This window comes from Telopea speciosissima, chromosome 10 (genome assembly GCF_018873765.1).
Source record: "Telopea speciosissima isolate NSW1024214 ecotype Mountain lineage chromosome 10, Tspe_v1, whole genome shotgun sequence".
In the NCBI taxonomy this organism is placed as follows: Eukaryota; Viridiplantae; Streptophyta; class Magnoliopsida; order Proteales; family Proteaceae; genus Telopea; species Telopea speciosissima.
The window spans coordinates 59,476,669-59,496,354 of NC_057925.1; the positions used below are offsets into that span (position 1 = coordinate 59,476,669).

The window sequence follows — 19,686 nt, forward strand, 5'->3', positions numbered from 1 at the left end:
CACTTGATCAGTGTTTTCATTTTTAACCCTTTATTTGTTATTTAACTTGAGCGACTGTACGCATCATTATTCTAATGCTTTCAAGTTAGTCTTTTTCTGATTTGAAGATTAAGGAATGCAGTCTGCTCTCAATTACGAAATTCAGCATATGAAGTTTTGTTTCAAGGCATAAGCAGTTTGGAAGGCTTTCTTGTCCAAACACCAGTTGCCCATTAAAGGGGGCTGTAAAGCACTTGGTTTTTTTCACAATGAAGAAAGGAGTAGCTTCTAGCCTCTTTGTTAATGATGGTTCATTCATGGAAAGGTTTAAACAACTTCAACAAGAGAAAGAAAAGGAAGCTGGATTGGAGGAGTCTAAGTCAAGCATAAATACATCTGGGACTATGAGGGCCAATCCTTCCATTTATAAAACAGGCATGGATTCAAAAGCACCTGAGACACGCAAGGCTGTCCCTGCTGCTTCAGGTGGCAAACTTGCATTCAGCTTGAAACAGAAATCTAAACTTGCGGCAGCCCCTGTTAAGTTGGGTGCTGATGAGGATGAAGATGAAGGGGATGCAGAAAATGGGTCAGTAGATGGACCGCCAAAGCGGCAGAAGTTGGATCAACCTAATGCATCTGTTCCATTGCCATGTAAAGGGGATGTTGGTAATAACTGCTTGAATACATACCTTTATCTTCTTTGAGTGCATTTTGGTTCTTTCTCCATTGTGCTCTCCCTATTGTGCTTTCTCTCTATTGCAAAAGTAAAGAATTGTTTAGATTCCAAATTTACTAAAGGGTGTACTTAGTGCATGAGGCTCTCGCCATTGCTGGGTTTGGGGATGGCCATAATGTACGCAGCCTTACACCCGCTTTCTAGATAGGCTGTTTCCGGACTTCAACCCGCAACCACAAGGTTGCAATGGAGCAACCTTATTTACTGTTGGATAAAAAATTCCATTCCTCTGAGCGTCTAACTAGGTTGGCTTTCGTTATCCAATAGACATCCTTCTTTTCGTGCATAATGATTGATGTTGCTTCTGTACTAGGTATGTATCCACTGATTATAATGAAATGCATGGGCAAGTCAGCACTATATGTTTATATTTCTGGAAGCTTCTTCTATAGTAATGAGGCTGTTGTGCTATTTAGCTCTGGATAATAGATTTTATGTGTAAATATTTTGCATTCAGATGACCTACTTGCAAGTCCGTCTCAAGTTCAATTTTATCTTCTTGCAAACTTGCATTGAAGCTCTTAGGAGTTCATTCTAGTATGAAGTTTTCTGATAATTCTATTAATGTTTTTCATTTTCCCTTGGTGAGTGATCTTTGCTTATCTCTCATTATTTGCATGCACTGTGTTTGCTCGTGTGTATTACAAAGCGGTTTTTAATCTCTGCATTATGTTTGGTCTCAGTTACAAAATGTTCATGAAACTGTGATTTGTTTTAAGAAAATTTTAATGTTGTCAATGCTTGTCAACTTATTAAACAGCAACCCATGTTTGATTCATAGTTATTGGCTGCATGGGAAATCAAGTAAGAAGCAAAGCTTGTCGTTCTAATGGTTAAAACTTTTCCAGGAAGCACCTCCAAGATGGGAACAAGAGAGGCTTTGAAGGGTTTCCTAAGAAATTTATGAAGACTAATCCCGATCCAGGGAAAATCCAGTGGGAGATTTGCCCAATCGTTGGAAATAGTAACAGTAATCGAAGGGTCACTCCAACAGGGAGAAGTCTTCAAATTTTGATCCAATTCTGATAGTTGGATCCTGAGTTATAGAACTACCGTCACTTGGAAAGTTTAAAAGCTGAAGTTTGCTTGAATGATAGAACAGAGATAGAAAGATAAAACAGGTTAAGAATCCACATAACAGGCTGTGAGCCCACCAAAGCCCGCAAAGAGAATCCACTATTCCACTAAGAAATCCACATCAGTCTTCACTTGGAATCCACCAAGTAACACCACAATCCACAGGCATAAGTACTGAATCCATAGAGCCAAAAATTCAAGAAACTGAAACCTTTATTTCATCAATTCGTGTGCCTGAAGGGCAGGCTATATATATTTATATATATATATATATATATATATATATAGTGTGTGTGTGTGTGTGTGTGTAGACTCTTAAGTCTTAAAATATGACTCCTAACATGACTAAAAATTTCCTAAACCAACTAGTAATCAAATTAGCTACTTAATTGACTAATAAAAGACTTAACGACTCCTATAAGTTAAATCCCGCATTCCTAAGTCCTACCCTTATTTTAAGTTCATTAAAGTGGCTATTACATAGAAAACCCTTAGAAACAAAAGCCCAATGTATAGGTACCCAACCCAAGGCATATTTGCACTAAAATAATGCCATCTTTTCTCATATATCTGCATCAGGAGACATGAATATATATTTTCATGGCTGCTATTATCTTATTTAGGTTGTGATCTGCTGTGGGGTGGAGTGCTTTAGGAAGGTGTCAGAATGATTGTTCAGGTGGTTGCAACCTGGGATGTGTTTGGTTTTCATGGAAGTGGAGTGATTCTTGTGAAAGCGCATGGGTTAAAACTGAGGTAAAATGCTTAGTGGTTAGTATGCAAGTACCTCTTTATAGACTGGTGAGATGAAAAAGTAGGAAGGGGGGCTTTCTGCTTTGCATGAACCCCTCTGCCTACCACTCAACTAAACAAAACCTCAATGGCTATGGCTAGTCCTGACTCCAAGCTTGACGATCGTAGACATCTATATTAATATAAGGGGCATATCAATCATAGTTTTGATAATTTTGGGCTATTTTATGTTAGCACAAGAATGTTTACCCTCATTATGTTTTTTTCGCTTCGAGACTACCTTTTCACCTGGGAAAGTGTTTTCCTCAACCCAGCTGGGAATTTATGCCTTCTCTGTTCATAAAGTGATGAATGGTGAAAACAGAACATTCTTGAACATTTCTTGTCTCATGAATGCAGCTTATGTCTTAAGTCTCTATCGACCTTGGTGGAAAGAGATGTTGAATGAAAGAATTGGAAAATGTGGCACACCCTGCTACAAGAGTAATTTGCATTCCCCTGTTCATGCTCTTGGTATTAATCAGTTCTTTAAGTGACATGCAGCACCACCTTCCCCAAGCGATCCTGGAGTGAAGAAAGTTGCAGACAAATTAGCAAGTTTTGTAGCCAAAAATGGAAGGCAGTTTGAGCACATTACTCGTCAAAGAAATCCTGGAGATACACCTTTTAAGTAAGTTTCCTATGATTATGTGTTTAATCCCTGAATGCTACAAGATAATTCTTCTATTGCTGCTCTTATCATCTACCTTATTTGTATTTTTAATGGTCACTGTGTAAAATCTCCTTGTTGTTTGTATTGGAAATTATGCTTGAACTTACTGTATTCATGCTTGTCACTATATGCTGCATGGTTCTATAACTTCATCTTGCAATTTTACCCATGATAAACTTAGAGAGAATCGTTTGAGATGGTATGGCCATGTCCAACGGAAGCCTTCCGGGGCTCCAGTCCGGAGGGGAGCGACATGATCCTGATTGAGGGAACCAAAAGAACTAGAGGCAGGCCCAAGATAACCTTAGGAGAAGTGGTGAAGAAAGACATGCTTAGCTTAGGCCTTGCCCTGAGTATGACCTCTAATAGAGCTGATTGGAGATCAAAGATCCATGCGGTCGACCCCATTTAGTTGGTCTTTGTTGTGTGTTGCCGTTGTTTGTATCCACCCCTCTTTGAGACCTAGTGCAGAATGTTGGGCAGTTAAGAAGCGGTACGTAGTTAAGAAGGGTCGATACCTTAGAGATTTGTGTCGATGTTGTTTCCCCCCCCACCTCCTTTTTTACTTCTTTTTACCTTTTTCCTCTTATAGGATCCATGTAGCCGACCCCATTAAGTTGGGATAAGGCTTGGATGTTGTTGTTGTTCCTTTTGCGGTTATTGTGTCTTCAGTACTATCTTTAATTGCTTTTGATTTCTAAATCAAGTCACTGTTGAAGGAAATGCCTTGCTGAGGACTTGATTCTTCATACTTGTGGTTACGGTCACAAATAGGTGTGTGGTTAATTTCGAGTTTAACGTTAACGTGCATTTCCATAGTAGTTGTAGAAATTAGTTGAAACATAGGTGGTGAAAGTGAAGTTAATCATCAAATGTTTGTTGATTTCTTCTTTCCTTCTTTTTTTAGTTTTGAAAGCAAGTTAATCCTTGATCCTTCTTTTGTAAGTAGTCGGATACTTGGGAGTGGTTTTTGTCATTGGTGCAGAGTTAGTTGGAATGTTGGCAGCCAAACTTGTCTTGGATGGAAATGGATCGATTTTGAAGTGGATATGCTAATATCTGGAATTAGCATATCCAATATTTGAATTTGTCTTGTATCTGATGGATATTTACGTCAAGTATACGGATTTGATTCTGGATTTTCAAATCCTAATGTGCTACTCTCTGTTTTCTTGTTTGCGAATATAAGTTGTTTGGTAGAAATATATGAAGTAATGAATGCTAGCGTGACAGAATAAGAGACAGATGCATCTGAGTGCACTTGGGAGCAGCACCAGCAAGTCAAAAGATGATGGAAGCCAGAAGGTCAATTGGATGCTTTTGTTAGTGAACAAAGACAACTTATGGTAACTTCAAATAATTGATATAGCTAAAGTTGGTAATGGTAGGTGTACAAGGGAAGAGCTGGAAAAGAATTGGGTTGAGCTGGGAGGAAACATTAGTAATTATGAGTTAACCTGAGATATAGAATGGAAAAGTGGAATTGCAAGACATTGTCTTGCCAACCACTGAGCAGATGGTGTCAGTCTTGGCTGAGTTTTTTTTATTTTTAATCCCTTCTATTAGTTCCTATTTTACGTTGTCAGAAGCATATTCTGGAAGTGTTATTTGGGTTGATGTAGTGAATTTGTGGATACTTTATTTCTGTTGAAAACTTCCTTTTCTTATTTGTTTTATTTACTTTTTTGGGTGAGGGATTTAATTTTATTTTCCTGATTGCCTCTAGTTTTGTATCTTATTCCTGTTTAGTGTGTGCGAAGCGATACCCAATATGTTATTTTTCTAATCTTGAATTTTCATTTGTCCATAATGTATTTGTTTTATTTACCATTTGTAGGTTTCTATATGATGTTACTTGTCCGGATTACAAATACTATGAGTATCGACTTGTTGAGGAGGAGAAGGCTCTTCCACAGAATGTAGATTCTGAAGCATCACACAATGGTTGGTGTTTTAACTTCTATAAAATTAGGCTCTCCTTAATTTAGATGGTTTCTTGATTACATACTCATTTGAAGATTGTGTAATTGCATTGATAAAATGGAATGTGGTAGTTATCTGAGTACCTGTTAGAAGTTTATATCTGCCATAGTGGACATCTGGAGTTGAATAGCAATCTATAAATGGATATTTATAAGATCTATTAGTACCATGGTGTCTTATTGGTGTGGATAATAGTGGTAGCCTGACTGGTCTCCTGGAAAATTTCCTAGTTGAATGGAGATCTGGAAATGGATGGGTATGAGGTTTTTTTAAGACCAAGGCAAGTTGATATCTTAATACAATTAATCGGGATTTAATGTTGGGAGTTCTGTGAATGTTTCTAGCTGTTTGAACTCAGACATGTCTTCCTGCAGTAAGGCACATGCTTAAATTTGTGGGGACATGCACTATTGTCCTCCCATTCACAGTGGAAGCTGACCCTTGGAGGCCTTTGCATAGAGTGATGTACTCTTACAGAATTGACATGTTTATTTTCTTTTTTCCTTCAGACTAGTGTGCCGTCATTATTCATGTTGTGGAATTTATAAGTTAATGCAACATGATCTTGAAACTGAGCATCTATTTACCTTTCATTTATATGCCGACTCTCATTAATTTTGCCGAGATCTGATATTTATTCGCCTTCTCTCTTTTACTTTAATTGGTAACTTTGATTTATTAGCCTTTTCTCTTTGACTTTTTAATTGTAACTTTGTCAATCTAATTCCAGCCAGTGCAAGCTCTTCTTCAAGAGGATCAAGTGGTTCTCAGAGGCCTCCTCAGCAACATTCTAATTATCAAATACCAGCCTCAGCATTATATGAAGCCAATGATGAAACAAGCTCTTCAGTATCATCAACTCAGGCAGCTTCAATGGGGAGAACCAACTCCCAAGGTATACGTCTTGTACAATACCTTGTTTTTTTTTTAATTGTTTTGGTTTGAGTAAACAAAGAACTGTAGTAGGTACTTCCTAGCAAAGGCAAGGCCTAGTGCCTCCCAAAACTATAAAAGAGCTACAACCACTAAGAATCAGCAATATTAAATCCTCATAAAGGAATTCTAGATTCAATATGTGGATTACTCCTTGTTTAGAAGGCTCATCATCTGCAAAGTTGGCTGCTGATTCAGCCGCCACTGGTCCACTGGATGAGATATTTGCTAAGGAAATCATGTGTTTTCTGCAATCTGCATTTAACTTTATAGGTCCCAGGCCTAGTCATAGCTCAGTTACCTACCCAGAACACTCACAGGATCTCCTTCAGGAACAATGCCTTCAAAAGTCTCCTTGAGAGAGAAGTTCAAAACTATGAATAAGGAATAGATGACTCACCTTCCCCAATAGAATCTGAATGAGCACCAAGTACCATGCAATCATTAAAGTTCAACTTCAAAGAACTCTTTGGGGCAGCCACCAAATAACTCCTTTCAGTTGTAGGCCTGGAGTTGTTAATTGGGCTCTCAATCATTCAGGAAAAAAAGGGTTCTCAATCAAAATTCTCTGCACAACCATCTTGTGAGAGGAAGAAGTGACTTAGCTTTTGAGAGGGCAGCCAAAATGTTGCATATGAATGGATGATGGAGATTTTATCTTTGTTGCATTCTCTGGATTTTGAATTGGAAATGAACATGTGCCTGAATAACAAGTTCTTTACAAGGCCAAACAGACACTGTATATACAATCTTGTATCCAGGTTGGCCTCAGTTCTGCCTGATGGAAACATTGAATTTTTTTTAGACCTGTTCGTTTCGAAGTAAATTTTTGCATGAATCTTATTTCTCAATGTAATTTTTCACATTTTATGTGGAACAAATGGCTGGTTATCCCATTTTGCTGGAAAAATAATATATTTCCCACCTCTTTTACGTGGGAACAAACAGGGCAATATTTAAGATTTTACTTGCAAATTTTTTTTTATATGGAGACAAACGGAGCCTAAATTTTTTTGGCAAAATGGACCAGTTCTCCTACCCCCCCCCCCCCCCCAAAAAAAGAAAAAAGAAAAGACAATCATCATGATACTTAATTTTTAGTTCTTCAAGCCTGAATCTCAGAGAGACTATAAGAAGACAATCATCTTTGTTATTTTGCGGATTTGTAGGTGAATCCAGTGCACCACCAGCTGCAGATCCTATTGCAATTATGGAATTCTATGTGAAGAAGGCTGCACAAGAGGAGCGAAGGAGACAGCCTAAACAGTCAAAAGATGAGATGCCACCTCCTGCTTCCCTTCAAGGTCTAGATCTTATTCATTCTGTTTTTTATTAGCTAAAAATGATCCAAGGCTGCTGCCGATGTGGAAATTTTCTTACCTATATGTTCTAAAAAACCCTATCAATTTCTGTTTAATTATGGTTCCTTTGACATTTTCATTATGGCAGCTCCTGTCAAAAAGGGACATCACATGGGAGATTATATACCACCAGAAGAGCTTGAGAAGTTCTTGAGTAGCTGCAACGATGCTGCTTGTCAGAAGGCTACTAGAGAGGCTGCGGAAAAGGCTAAAATTCAAGCTGACAATGTTGGGCATAGACTTCTATCCAAAATGGGCTGGAAAGAAGGTATGGCTTCAATGAAATGCGATATGCTGGAATGTGTATCTATGTTATTTTAATTTTGAGATGCAATTATGTACTTTGAATTGAGTCTGTTACTAGGTCTTAGTTCAACACATTTTTAAGGAAGTTATTGATTATTGAAATGGATCTCTTTTTTCTTATAAATTTGAAAAAAACCCTTATTTAGAGTCCATGCCTATCATTTATTCTGAAGAAAACATATACTTGCTTGCACTTTTCAACATGTAAAGTAATACGTATGTATTAGCTCCACAAGGTCTCTTGCAATTCCCTTGTCACTAGAGCTGAGTCGTCTCTCTTTCTTTCTCTCTAAATGGAACTTTCAAGGATGAAGATAAGGCTTTGATGAAATCAATACACTGGAATGTGTATCTATGGTATTTTAATGCTGAGATGCAATTATGCACTTTGAATCAAGTCTGTAACAAGTCTTAGTTCAACACATTTTTAAGCAAGTAATTGAAAGCATGTTCTCTCTCTCTCTCTCTCTCAATTTGAAAAAAGCCCTTATTTGGTGTCCATGCATGTCATTTAATCTGAAGAAAACATATACTTGCTTGCACATTTTTCAAGATGTAAGTAATACATATGTATCAGCACCAGTCTCTTGCAATTCCCTTGTTCACTAGAGCTGAATTGTCTCTCTTTCCTTCTCTCGAAATGGATGAATTATCTACATTGCTGGCGTATTGGATTCTGATTCTATTTTTCCTTGAGTGACACCACAAATTTTTTTGTCTTTCCTTTGTTTATTTGGGTTACTTGAGCATGTAGCACACACCATGTCATTTTCTCCTCCTATATGGTTTGTTGTAAATATAAATTTTTACCCAGTCTCTCATTAGGTATCAATGATACTAACACAGGCATGTGCACACGACTTCCCAAGTTAGAATCTCTGACACCTGGGTTCTCACTGCCATTTTTTGATTTAGTCATTCTTTTTCTTCAATTGTCATTTGTGTAGGCTTTCTTGCATAGCAATTAATACATAAATGAACATCTTGTTGGTTTTTAGTTTATTAATCCTCGGTTTGCACGTTTTGGCTAGATGTCAAGAGAGAGAATCTGGTGCATTCGTCATTAACCTGAATGTGACAATTGCAGGTGAGGGTTTAGGGAGCTCTAGAAGTGGTCGTGCAGATCCTGTCATGGCTGGAAATGTAAAGAAGGACAATTTAGGAGTTGGAGCTTCGCAGCCTGGTGAGGTCACCCCTGAGGATGATATTTATGAGCAGTACAAGAAACGGATGATGCTTGGATACCGTTACAGACCCAACCCTCTGGTAAGACCTCCCTCTTTCTTTATTCTTTTTTATTCGAAATATCAACTTTTTCCAGGACTCCAAGCTTGTACTGTCAGATAAGTGTATAGAATTTTGCAATGCTTTTTTCTTGTAGAACAATCCCCGGAAAGCATACTACTAGAGAGCTGTCTCAGGACATCCGACATCTTCATCAGGTCAAAATGTAGCCTTTCTTGAGGGACTAAATGCATTGTAAGATTTTTCGTTTGGAAGTTCAGAAAATCGGATTGATATTTGTAAGCGAACAATATTTTTAGCCATTTTTTTTTTCAATCAAAAAGATTGTTATGCTTTTGCTACAAAATGAAGCAGTGATGCTGAGCTGCTGCTGACTCGATCTCATTGCCCTTTTCCTCTGGTATATGTTGACCTTGGGTTTGGATTGTTGGTTGGGTCTTAGGCTATCCTGCCCAAGTTATTTCCCTGCTGTTATATTATATATGAGACGGTGTGAATATAAATCTGAGAATATATTTGGATATTGGAATTTTAAGGATGTCTTTGGTATGCATTCTTGGAATTGATTCTTGGGTCTGGAATGCATTTTTAAGCGAGAAATAGAGGAGAATTGGGTTTCATTTCAGACCCAGAATCTTTTCTGGAATGCCATACCAAACCATACACAGCCCTTGACTTCACTGCTAAGTTGGATTTCGGAATCTATTCTCAGTTCGTAACCACGAGCTTTGATTGGTTCCTAAGTGTGTGTGAAACATGCCCAGTTAGCCATCTAAAAGCTCAATTGAGAACACCCGATCATCTTGACAGTTATCAGGCAGGCTTTGTTGGATATCGGAATTACTCTTTCTGGTGCTTCTGTGAAAATACTTAGGCTTCCAACAGGACTTGAAAAATCGGTGAATCGGATTGTGAATTAGGGTTTTTCTTGATTCATCGATTGTTTCCGTCCCCAATTCCCAGTTTTAAAACCCTTGTCTCCACTTCCTATGGAAGGCTGGAACTTGGAGCAGGTCGATTAAGATATGCCTATGTCTGGCTGGATCGCCCAATCTGTATATGGATGGACGGGTGTGGTTGGCTTCTTCCAAGGGTTGTAAGAAGAAGGGTATGGTACAAATAGCTTCCCTTTTCTGGGTATCATTTCTGTTTTCATATGAAGTTGTTACCGCGCAGTTTTGTTTGCACCTTAATTTTTTGAGGGTATTCAGGTTTAAAAGCTCAAATCGGATTTGGGATTGAACAAATAAGGTGAAAAGCCTTGTACATGATGGCTTCTTAACAAAACAGGCAATCATATTTGACATATGGCCTAAGGATTTCTCTGTCCTCGCCAATTGTGAGTGAAAAATCATTACTTCGTATGGTGTCATGGATGAAGATGGATCAAGGTATTAGTAACGTATCGGTCATATCAATACTGATACAGTTTAGAGAGTATCAGTTAAAAATGGATTGGGTTTTTGAAGTTTTACTCGATTCAGACCTGATATGGCCGAATCCATATCAGTATTGATGATGATCGATACGGCCACCGATACCGATAGCCTTGCAGATGGCAGAACATAAGTGCCATTTAACTATTCAAGATTGCCTTTCGATCTTGTCCATGCTATGTACCATATAAAAAACGAAGAAAATAGATCTGCTGAATACCAGTCTCATAAGCATATGGGTCTACCATGACTTCCCAGCCATGGAATCCTTATCAACTTCAACCATTGAGAATTTGACGACGAAATCCAAGGGGAATATTACAAAATCTATTGTAGATCTCAGAAATAAAAAGTAGACATAAACAATTAGCTAGAGGAAACAAAAGGCTCCTCACAGGACAAGAGAATCCCCTGAACATTGATTTTAAGTTACAATTGGGTCCACACATATTATTTTTTCCCAGAAGTGGTAACAAAACAACAAAAGATGAATCACTTCAAGCATGAGAAAGAAAATCCCTATTCGACTGATGGTTTTAGTAATGGGTATTGGATATGCCGAAAAAGGAAAGAAAGCCACACCAACAAACATCTAGAGAATGATATCATTCATATGGGACACACATGGTCAGAATTGGAAAGAAAGTCTCGATGTGGGTCTCACTATTTATTGAAATCTGCACGAGAATGACGTATGCTTCCTTTTTCGTTGTGAATATTGACCATTGTGTTCTTGTATGTGAGTACATATTCACAAACACACAAAATCACTTAGGGCCGTAGAGGGGATTAGTAGAAGAGAGATGGATCAAATCCAAAAAGAATGAATGAGGATTCTTTATCTATTAAGGGAGAGGGATTGTTACAATGCCAGAGTGTAGTTTCCCACCAATGAGAGTGTGGGTGATTGAATCGTTCAGTCAGTACGTTTAATGTGAGAAGTGTGTGTAGGATCCACAAATGGGATATGAGAGGACGTGCACAGTAATGTGCACACTGGTGTGGACTTCTATCTCCCATTTATTAATTTTGATTGAAAGAGAATGATTGTAGAACAGTTGTTTTTCTTTTTGTGGTTGAAATTGTAGAACAGTTGTTCATAATTCTCATTGATGATTTGATCCTGTGGAAGGAAAACTTAATCCCAAAGAGAAACAGAAATGAAAGTTCCCATTCATTCAAAAGAATCAAACTCTTGTCTTTGATGCAAATTAGAGCGTCAGGTTCAAATTGTTGCCATTTTATATTGGAAGTCCAAAGAACCAATCAGTCTTGAGATTGCGCAAGCGAGTAAGAGCTTTATTCACATGTTCTAAGACTTGGAACAGATTGGAGAGTGGAAAGAACGGAAAGAAGCAACGACGGCATTGAGGGTCTCATCATATTTTTTGGACTACACAGCTCTGACTCTGAGTAAATAGAACAGAGGAAGTGACAAATTATTAAGGGAAAACATAATTCGGTCATCTTAATATATACTTAAAAGGTAAATTTTAAAATAAAATAAAATAAAAAAGGAAAATGTGCCATTTTGGAGTAATCTGGATATTTTACAAAGCCAAGGGAGAAGTAGAGGTGAAAATTTATTGAGGAAGAGTTTTCTGTTCGGGAGTGCAGTCATTTTGCCCTATTCTCTGTTACTGAACATGGGGTTTTTGTCATTAAATGGGGGGGGGGGGGGCAATTCCTAACAGAATCCATTTTCCCAAGTTTATATTAGTAGAGGATAAAAAAAATATATTCAGTAACAAAATTGAGAGACACAAAAATTTCTTTATCTTAAGTCAGAGTCACTGAGGCAGTGTTTGGTATGCATTCTTGAGATGTATTCTAAGTCAATTTCGTACTCCCGAATGATAAAAATTGTTGTTTTTATCGCCTAAAAATGCGAAATTGACTTAAAATACATTCTAACAATGTATACCAAACATACTTTGAATTTACTAGGATTTTTGTGATGAACTTCTGATTTTTGAGTATTGTCTTGTGAATAAAGAACCATGGAATCATGGAATATATTGATAGTCAACAAAAGTGTTTTTTTTTTCCTTTTTTATTTTTGGGATCCTTTCAATGATGTCTGGTCAGGAATCAAGAAATGTCAGTAGCAGAAAATCACATTACACTGACAGGCTGAGCTATTAGATTTATACCTTATCATTGATCCCCTCTTTTCCTTTTCTCCTTTTATCTTAAGAATAATATATGAGACATTTTACATCTTTTGGTTACTCTTATGGAGGCATATATATTAGCATAAAGATGCAAGGGACCTTTCAAAAAAAAATGCAAGTGATTGAAAACCACCATGGGCATCTGTTCATGGAATATTTGTAGTTTCCCCTTAAAGATGCATTTGTTTGGTATCTTGGAATAAAATCATTTTTTTGAAATTTTCATGGCAAAAGAAAGATGCAAAAGTTTTTTGCGATGAGCCGACAAGCCTAAATAGTATCTCTAGACAACTAATTCATATCCACCATGAGAAGATAGATAGAGCAACTCTTTATTAACACTTTTGTGTAAAAATTTTATAGGTATCTCAAATGTACACTAAAAATAGACTTTTCATTCATGGAAAGTTGATGTGGTAATTTTACCCATTGCATAGATTTGGGCTCAATTATTCATCATTTAACGAATGAGAAGCAAACTCCGTCATATGGCCCACCATTGAATCTTTTTTTCTTGTATCGTTAGGTCTCTAAATCTTTATCAAAATTGGTTTTTCATTATTTTACAAGATACAATGCTTTTGGGCTACAATTTACCACATGGTTTAAATGTTAAACGACTAAACTACCAAATGAACCTCAAATAATACTCATCAAATCATGCTAAATTTTGGGATTGGGATTGGGATTGGGAGTGGGAGGGGGAAGGGGGGAGGGGAGGGGAGGGGAGGGGAGGGGGGGGGGGGGGAGGAAAGATGCTTCAAAATGGAATCATAATGAAAGCAAAGCTCCAAACCTCTAGACCACAGACTCTCTTAGGTGATTGGCAAAGTAAAGGGTAATTCAGTTGGTCAGATCCAACACCTTACAATTAAGAGGTCATGAATTCAACTCTCTTTACGGTTTAATTATAAATAATTATTATTATAAAATGATTGTCCAAAGACTTAGATGACACTAACAACCCACTACCATCTAAAGAATAATCCTATATTCCTTGAAATTGTACATATCTGATCTTACTTGAGAAATTTTGGATAATGGATTCTTCTTTTTATATATTTATTCTTCATTCTCTTCCCAAAATTTTGGATAATGGATTCTTCTATTTTGTATTTGTTCTTCATTCTCTTCCCCTTCGTCTAAGTCTTCATTGCCAAGAAAGAGATGCATATTCGAAGTCTATCATTTCGTTAACTTCAGAAGTCAACACCAGAATATTGTAAGTTTTTTTTATTTTTTTTTAATATTTTTCTAGAGGTTTCCTAGAAAAGTTACAGAAATATTCTTGTTTTCAGCTATAAGTACGGTTTTAGATATATGAAAGTGAGGAAGAGAGATTTTTTTTTTTTGGGGAGAATATTTCATGGTTAAGAACATAATGCATATTTTTCTAAGCTCATATGAGCCACTTATAGGAATTAGGATGCTATGGCTGATTTAACTGTTGGATAGATGGTATGCTCCATGGATGCTATGCTATGCTTTTCTACGAAAGTAGGGGTAAGGTTGCATATATTATGGTCATCTTCAAATCCCGTTGTGACGGGAGCCTTGTAGCTGCATTGAATACGCCCTTTTTTATTTATAGGAAAAAGACTCTCTGAGTCACTAGGGGAGGGTACGTTAGCAACCTCTCATGATTCAAAGTATCACTATCGGATTGCTTCGTATCGATTGATATGTATTGGAATAATCATTATATGATACCAATACGATACTAATACTATAGTGATGTTATCAGTATATGGTAAATGGTCCAAAAAAGCGTAACGCGTCGATATTTTGAGGGGCAAAATGATCCAATCCAACCCAATATGACCGATCAATATAGCTTTCAATATCAGTATCGGTTGAGACCAATATAGACACCTAATCTCTCTCTCTCTCTCTCTCTCTCTCTCTCTCTCGATATTTTGAGGGGCAAAATGGTCCAATCCAGCCCAATATGACCGATCAATATAACTATCAATATTAGTATCGGCTGAGACCAATATGGGTACCTAAGATCCTCTCTCTTTCCTTACATGAAATGACCCTGCTACCCTCCTGTGTATAAAATCAATCTGTTGTACTTCATTGGTGTGCTTCTCTATGTTGTTTTGCTAGAATCATTTCCTATTGTTTATTTATTTATTGGGAAGGGGGTTGCTGCATAGCCATTCGCTAGTGCAAGGGCCAATGGGAGCATGCACATAGACATCCAAAGGGAGGGGTGGGAAGGTCATTTCAGTGCCCCATGTGAGATGGCGTAAGGACTGCTTCTTTTTCCATATTTATTTATCCAAATCTTGTTTTGTCACATTTTTTTTCTTTAATATTTACCATTGTCACACAAAAAACTCCATTTTTTTTTAATTTTTTATCATAAGCAAAACGGAATTTATTACGAGAAAACAGGAGCAGAAATTTGCCCCAAAGGTGTACTCCATTTTATTCAACATATGAAATCAATTATGTCATTTCTCCTTTGGAATACTTGAAAGGGGAAAAGAACGCTATCTGGTCACGTGGGCTGTGTGCATTGACAAAGGAGCGCATAAAATTATCGCTCTACCCCCTTTGAAATCAAAAGCCATGTACATATTGATGTTCCTATGTATGTTCTCATTGGCACCCACGCTAATGTAGGCGCTACATGACCAGATAATAATCTCTTGCCCAAATAAAAAATAAGGAAAAAGAACTCTACTCGAGAGTGTGGCCTACACCAGCACTCCCATGAGTCTATCTCTCTCTTCTCCCTTTTTGAAAAGACACATCTGCCTCCTTATTTTGATGAGAAGACAGACAGACACATAGGAGTGCTGACATAGACTACACTCCTGGACAGAAAACTCCTTCCGTAAAAAATATAACCACAATTTTACTTTTTAAATTACTTAAAATGAACAATATGATCTAACGGTTTACCGTGAGAAGACGGGTAAGCAACGGAATCTGATACTCCGTGAGTTGATGTTCACGGGATTTAAACGGTGCAATCAAGCATCTTTTGCTGCCAAATCTTATGCATTAGCAGCAGCTTATTGCCTTATCCAAAGGATCAGTACCTGGTTCCAACTTCCAACAGAAATGTAACGGGGTTAACGGCATCTGATTCGACATTCAATTAACACCATCTTATTGGCTTTGATATTAAGAAAATGCCATCGAAAGGGAGATGGCATGGGAATTACGAATTCGAAAGTGACCCCATTTTTATCTAAATTTACGGAAATGCCTCTGGACTAGACTGTACATAGGATTACGATTAAATCTTCCTCAAATTAACAAAATTACCCCTCCCACATTCCTTCCAAACTTGCCATTCTGATCAGACCATTGGGATGCCATTGGCCTGGAAAATGTACACTTCCACCTAAGGGTGTTAAACGATTTGGTTTCGGTGTAATTGATGCGATTAAAAAATTTGTACGTGAAATAAAAAATCGAATAATTTATTAAACGGTTTCAATTATTGAAACCAAAACCATTCATAGTAAACTATTTCGTTTTGCAGGCCCAGATGGCTTCGGTCAAGGTTTTAGATACTTGGCTTCTAACCTGTCTTACACTGAATTTAATGCTTGTTGGATGTACTCAACAAGCCACATTGAAAAGGACATGATTCGAATTCATAGAAAAGCCAAAATATTCTTAGAAACATTGAATACTATTATATTAATGTATTTGAATAAATCCAACCCAATGATAAATTCCACATATACACTTCTACAAATCCATGTTTGATTCTCATTGTGTTCAAATTTAGCAACAACTTATTGTATGAAGGCACTAATGGTTAATTATTGCCATTACATATTACTAATATTTGTTTTGGTTTAGATAGTTTGATTCGGTTTTTTAAACCGTTTAACTACACGGTTCCAATTTTAAAACTAAAATTGAACCATTATTAAATGGTTTTGGTGTAAACGGCTCGATTTAGTTTTGATAAACAGTTTTGGTTTGACACCCTTACCCTCACCATCTAACCCTCGCATTATTTCTAAACTAGTTTTTTTTTTTTTTTGTTATTAATTATTTATAAACTAGTTAACTTGTCATGGATGCACCCATATTATAAAGATGAAAGTTTTTTGTCACCCAGTTTGATATGATTGGCCTTCTAGAACACTAAGGTTGTGTTTGGTATGCATTCTAGGTCGATTTCGCATTCTTAGGCACAAAAACAACTATTTTTAATAGATCTTCATCAATTCAAGTGGAAAAATAATTGGATCTTAAATGAAAAACACATCTAACGATTTGGTGGGGGGAATTCAATAGGACAAAGTTTTCTTTCACCCACCATTTAAGATCCAATTATTTTTCACTTGAATTGATGAAGACCTAGACTGCGGCTTAGAACTCGCTTTGATACCATGTTGAAAGGTCTAATCCAAAATCTTAAGGCTTTAGGTGAAGATAACTATGTATACAAGTATATGAGGGCACCAAGGATTGAATTTAACCGATGTGAGCTATATACATCTATAACCCCCAACATTTCAACACAGACAATAACACATCTGATGATATGAAAGAGAGAATCATACTGAACTAAGTACTACCTCATGCATCGGCCGATTTCTAGGGTTTAGGCCGATTTTGGCCAATTCTTGATGGATTCTGACCAAATCAAAATCGACAGAAGATGATCTTGTTTCTGATTCCGCTTCCACGAACCTTAGTGGTGATCCCAAGATCATGTCCCTTTCAAACCTTTGCGCACCAGATTTGAGAGATTAACGGATGTGCCGATTTCTTGGCATCTTTGGTGGGTTCTTCCGTGGAAATTTCCATTTGTTGTGACTCTCTCCCTTCGGCTCTTTCTGTATTAGTTCAAGATGATGCTAGGGGGAAGAGATATCTCATATTGTAATCATCTTACTGTTTTTTAATATTACATAATATCAGCTCCTTTTCTACCAAAAAAAAAAAAGAATTAAATAGTTTTTTCCCTTCTTTGTACGTAGATTGATAAATGATGTTTTTGACTTAAAAGATAGAACAAAACCACAATGTGAACGTCGTCTTTTAAATTGGTGATGGCTCAAGTAACCTCCTCATTTTCTCACAACTCATCCATAATAACCATTAAAAAAAAAAAAAAAGAAGTAGAAATAAAAATCTAGCAAGACAAAAAATTTGTCTTTCATGAAAATATCTTTTTTGCTCTTAAACATGAATCTTAAACTTTCCCTTCATTTATGTAAAGTTAAGTTGGCATCAAATCTTAAACTAATTTAGTATTTAAATTTCTTGTTTTCTCGCTTCTAGTTAAAGCGTCAAACCAGTTCTGCTAAACCCAAATTTTTTTTTTTTTAATGATAAAAAAAGCAAAATAAATTACAAATTAAGATAGGAATATACAAATGCCATGTTTGATTGCTGAGCCATTTTAGCTAGGTTAGAACCGACCACCGAACAAAACGGATCCCTCTTAAATCTAAAGTTCATAACTTGACCTATAAGGTTGATGCCTAAAAGAAGTTTAAGTAATGGCCAGGGCCAAGGATTAGTAAATGGAGATGGAAGAAGATCGGCAATCCGCTAATTTGAGCACCCTACTTCGTTCACCTTCAACCCTAACCGACGAGCATGCTGAAGCCCTGTACAGATACTGAATAGCTCTGGTTCCATATCATAGAACGATACATGGGGACCTGCAGCAATCAAAATAAGCTTTCCATCCAGTAGAAGAAGGTAAGACCATCCAGCAGAATCAACTCCAGTGACCTGATATCCTACACTGATCAAAACAGGAAAGTCAAAAGTAGGCAAATGAGAATAGATATTTAAGCTAAGGATCTCCTCAACTGGAGGATAAACATCCTGAGAGGCAATTGAGGGAGGGGATAAAGCTAAATCTGATATCCATAAGTTTATATTCTTCATGACCCAGATCGGATTTGCTTTCTCCAAACCATATACAACTTTGTTCCTAATAGACCATATAAAGTAGCAGGTAATAATGAAAATTTCAAAAAACCAATTCAGAGTAGGTTTATCCAACTTGTATTTGAGCAAAAAAGAGGTGCAGAGATTTTGTAGAGAGGTCTGAGATAAAAACTCAATTCTCAATCCCAACGGACCAGCAACCCAAATATGTTTAACCCAATTGCATGAAAGAAATATGTGCTAGTATGATTCCACACAGTTCCCATAGAGGGCACAATAGGGGTCGATCGGAAGCCATTTGAAAAGAGTAACCTTGACCGGTAGTCTTGCATTTAACACTCGCCAAAAAAACAATTTAAACCCAAATTTGATCGACGACTTTCAAACCATTTCTTAGAATTTCATTCTGCCAGGAGAACAAATTAAAGTACTTTTAGAGATCAAGTTTGACCATTAGGGCATCAGAACAAAGCTTACACGTGTGAATGATATGTTGGCTGTGTTGCTCTTGCGTACACTACTCTTCGGCGCCATGGATCAAGGTGTCGGTATTGTATCGACTGATACTTTCAATATCACTAGTATTAATATATGTTATCCGTTGTACCTGATACTAAAACAATACAGATATAGAATGAAATACAAGAGTTACACGGAAGCAATGAAGTCGAGAAATCTGCCATACTCTTACAAGATGGTGTTGAGGCTGGATTAGACTCTCGTATGCCTAGATGGAATCCACTAACTCTTTTGAATTCCATCTGTGTACCATCGTTAGGCATATGAGAATGGTTCTCATACGAGAATCATTCTCATAGTATTTGGACACTTCTTTCTCAAGGTAATGAGCTTCAATTTCTTGTTGAAAGAGTTCCTTAACATGAAGATATGTAAGAACAGAAAGGGCTAGCTTCAGCGATGTTCAAAAAATTTAGAAGAAATTATAAAGCCTCCAAGCAAACAAATATATCTCGAGGCTAGATCAGGTTCTCATACGAGAATACTTTCTTGAATTCCTTCTGTGCGTCATCTGACGCATGTGTATAGTTCTCCTACAAGAACTTGAATCATTATCATATTTCTCTTTTATTTTTTTTGAGGG

The 19,686-nt window shown here is 37.0% G+C and overlaps 1 protein-coding gene, 1 long non-coding RNA gene and 1 pseudogene across 2 annotated transcripts in view; 2 read left to right on the forward strand and 1 right to left on the reverse strand.

Moving 5' to 3' along the window:
• Positions 1-9,428, forward strand: LOC122642897 (SURP and G-patch domain-containing protein 1-like protein). Its single transcript, XM_043836515.1, has 8 exons — positions 1-648; positions 3,092-3,218; positions 5,098-5,204; positions 5,974-6,138; positions 7,346-7,480; positions 7,626-7,805; positions 8,931-9,109; positions 9,225-9,428. The coding sequence occupies exons 1-8, from the start codon at positions 249-251 to the stop codon at positions 9,249-9,251; spliced, it is 1,320 nt and encodes a 439-aa protein (XP_043692450.1). The 5' UTR covers positions 1-248; the 3' UTR covers positions 9,252-9,428.
• LOC122642899 overlaps positions 524-19,686 on the reverse strand; it is a 27,945-nt gene continuing 8,782 nt past the window's right edge. The window contains exon 2 of the long non-coding RNA XR_006330125.1: positions 524-699. This is a non-coding gene — a long non-coding RNA (uncharacterized LOC122642899). The remainder of the gene's footprint in view (positions 700-19,686) is intronic.
• Positions 8,658-19,686, forward strand: part of LOC122642896 — an 18,296-nt pseudogene continuing 7,267 nt past the window's right edge.

What these genes read in the sequence shown, in the direction of transcription:
- LOC122642897 (XM_043836515.1), top strand. Translation starts at nt 249, where the DNA reads ATGAAGAAAGGAGTAGCTTCTAGCCTCTTTGTTAATGATGGTTCATTC. An exon ending in CCTGGAGATACACCTTTTAA is followed by an intron (nt 3,219 to 5,097) that starts GTAAGTTTCCTA and finishes TACCATTTGTAG; the next exon opens with GTTTCTATATGATGTTACTT. An exon ending in GGGGAGAACCAACTCCCAAG is followed by an intron (nt 6,139 to 7,345) that starts GTATACGTCTTG and finishes GCGGATTTGTAG; the next exon opens with GTGAATCCAGTGCACCACCA.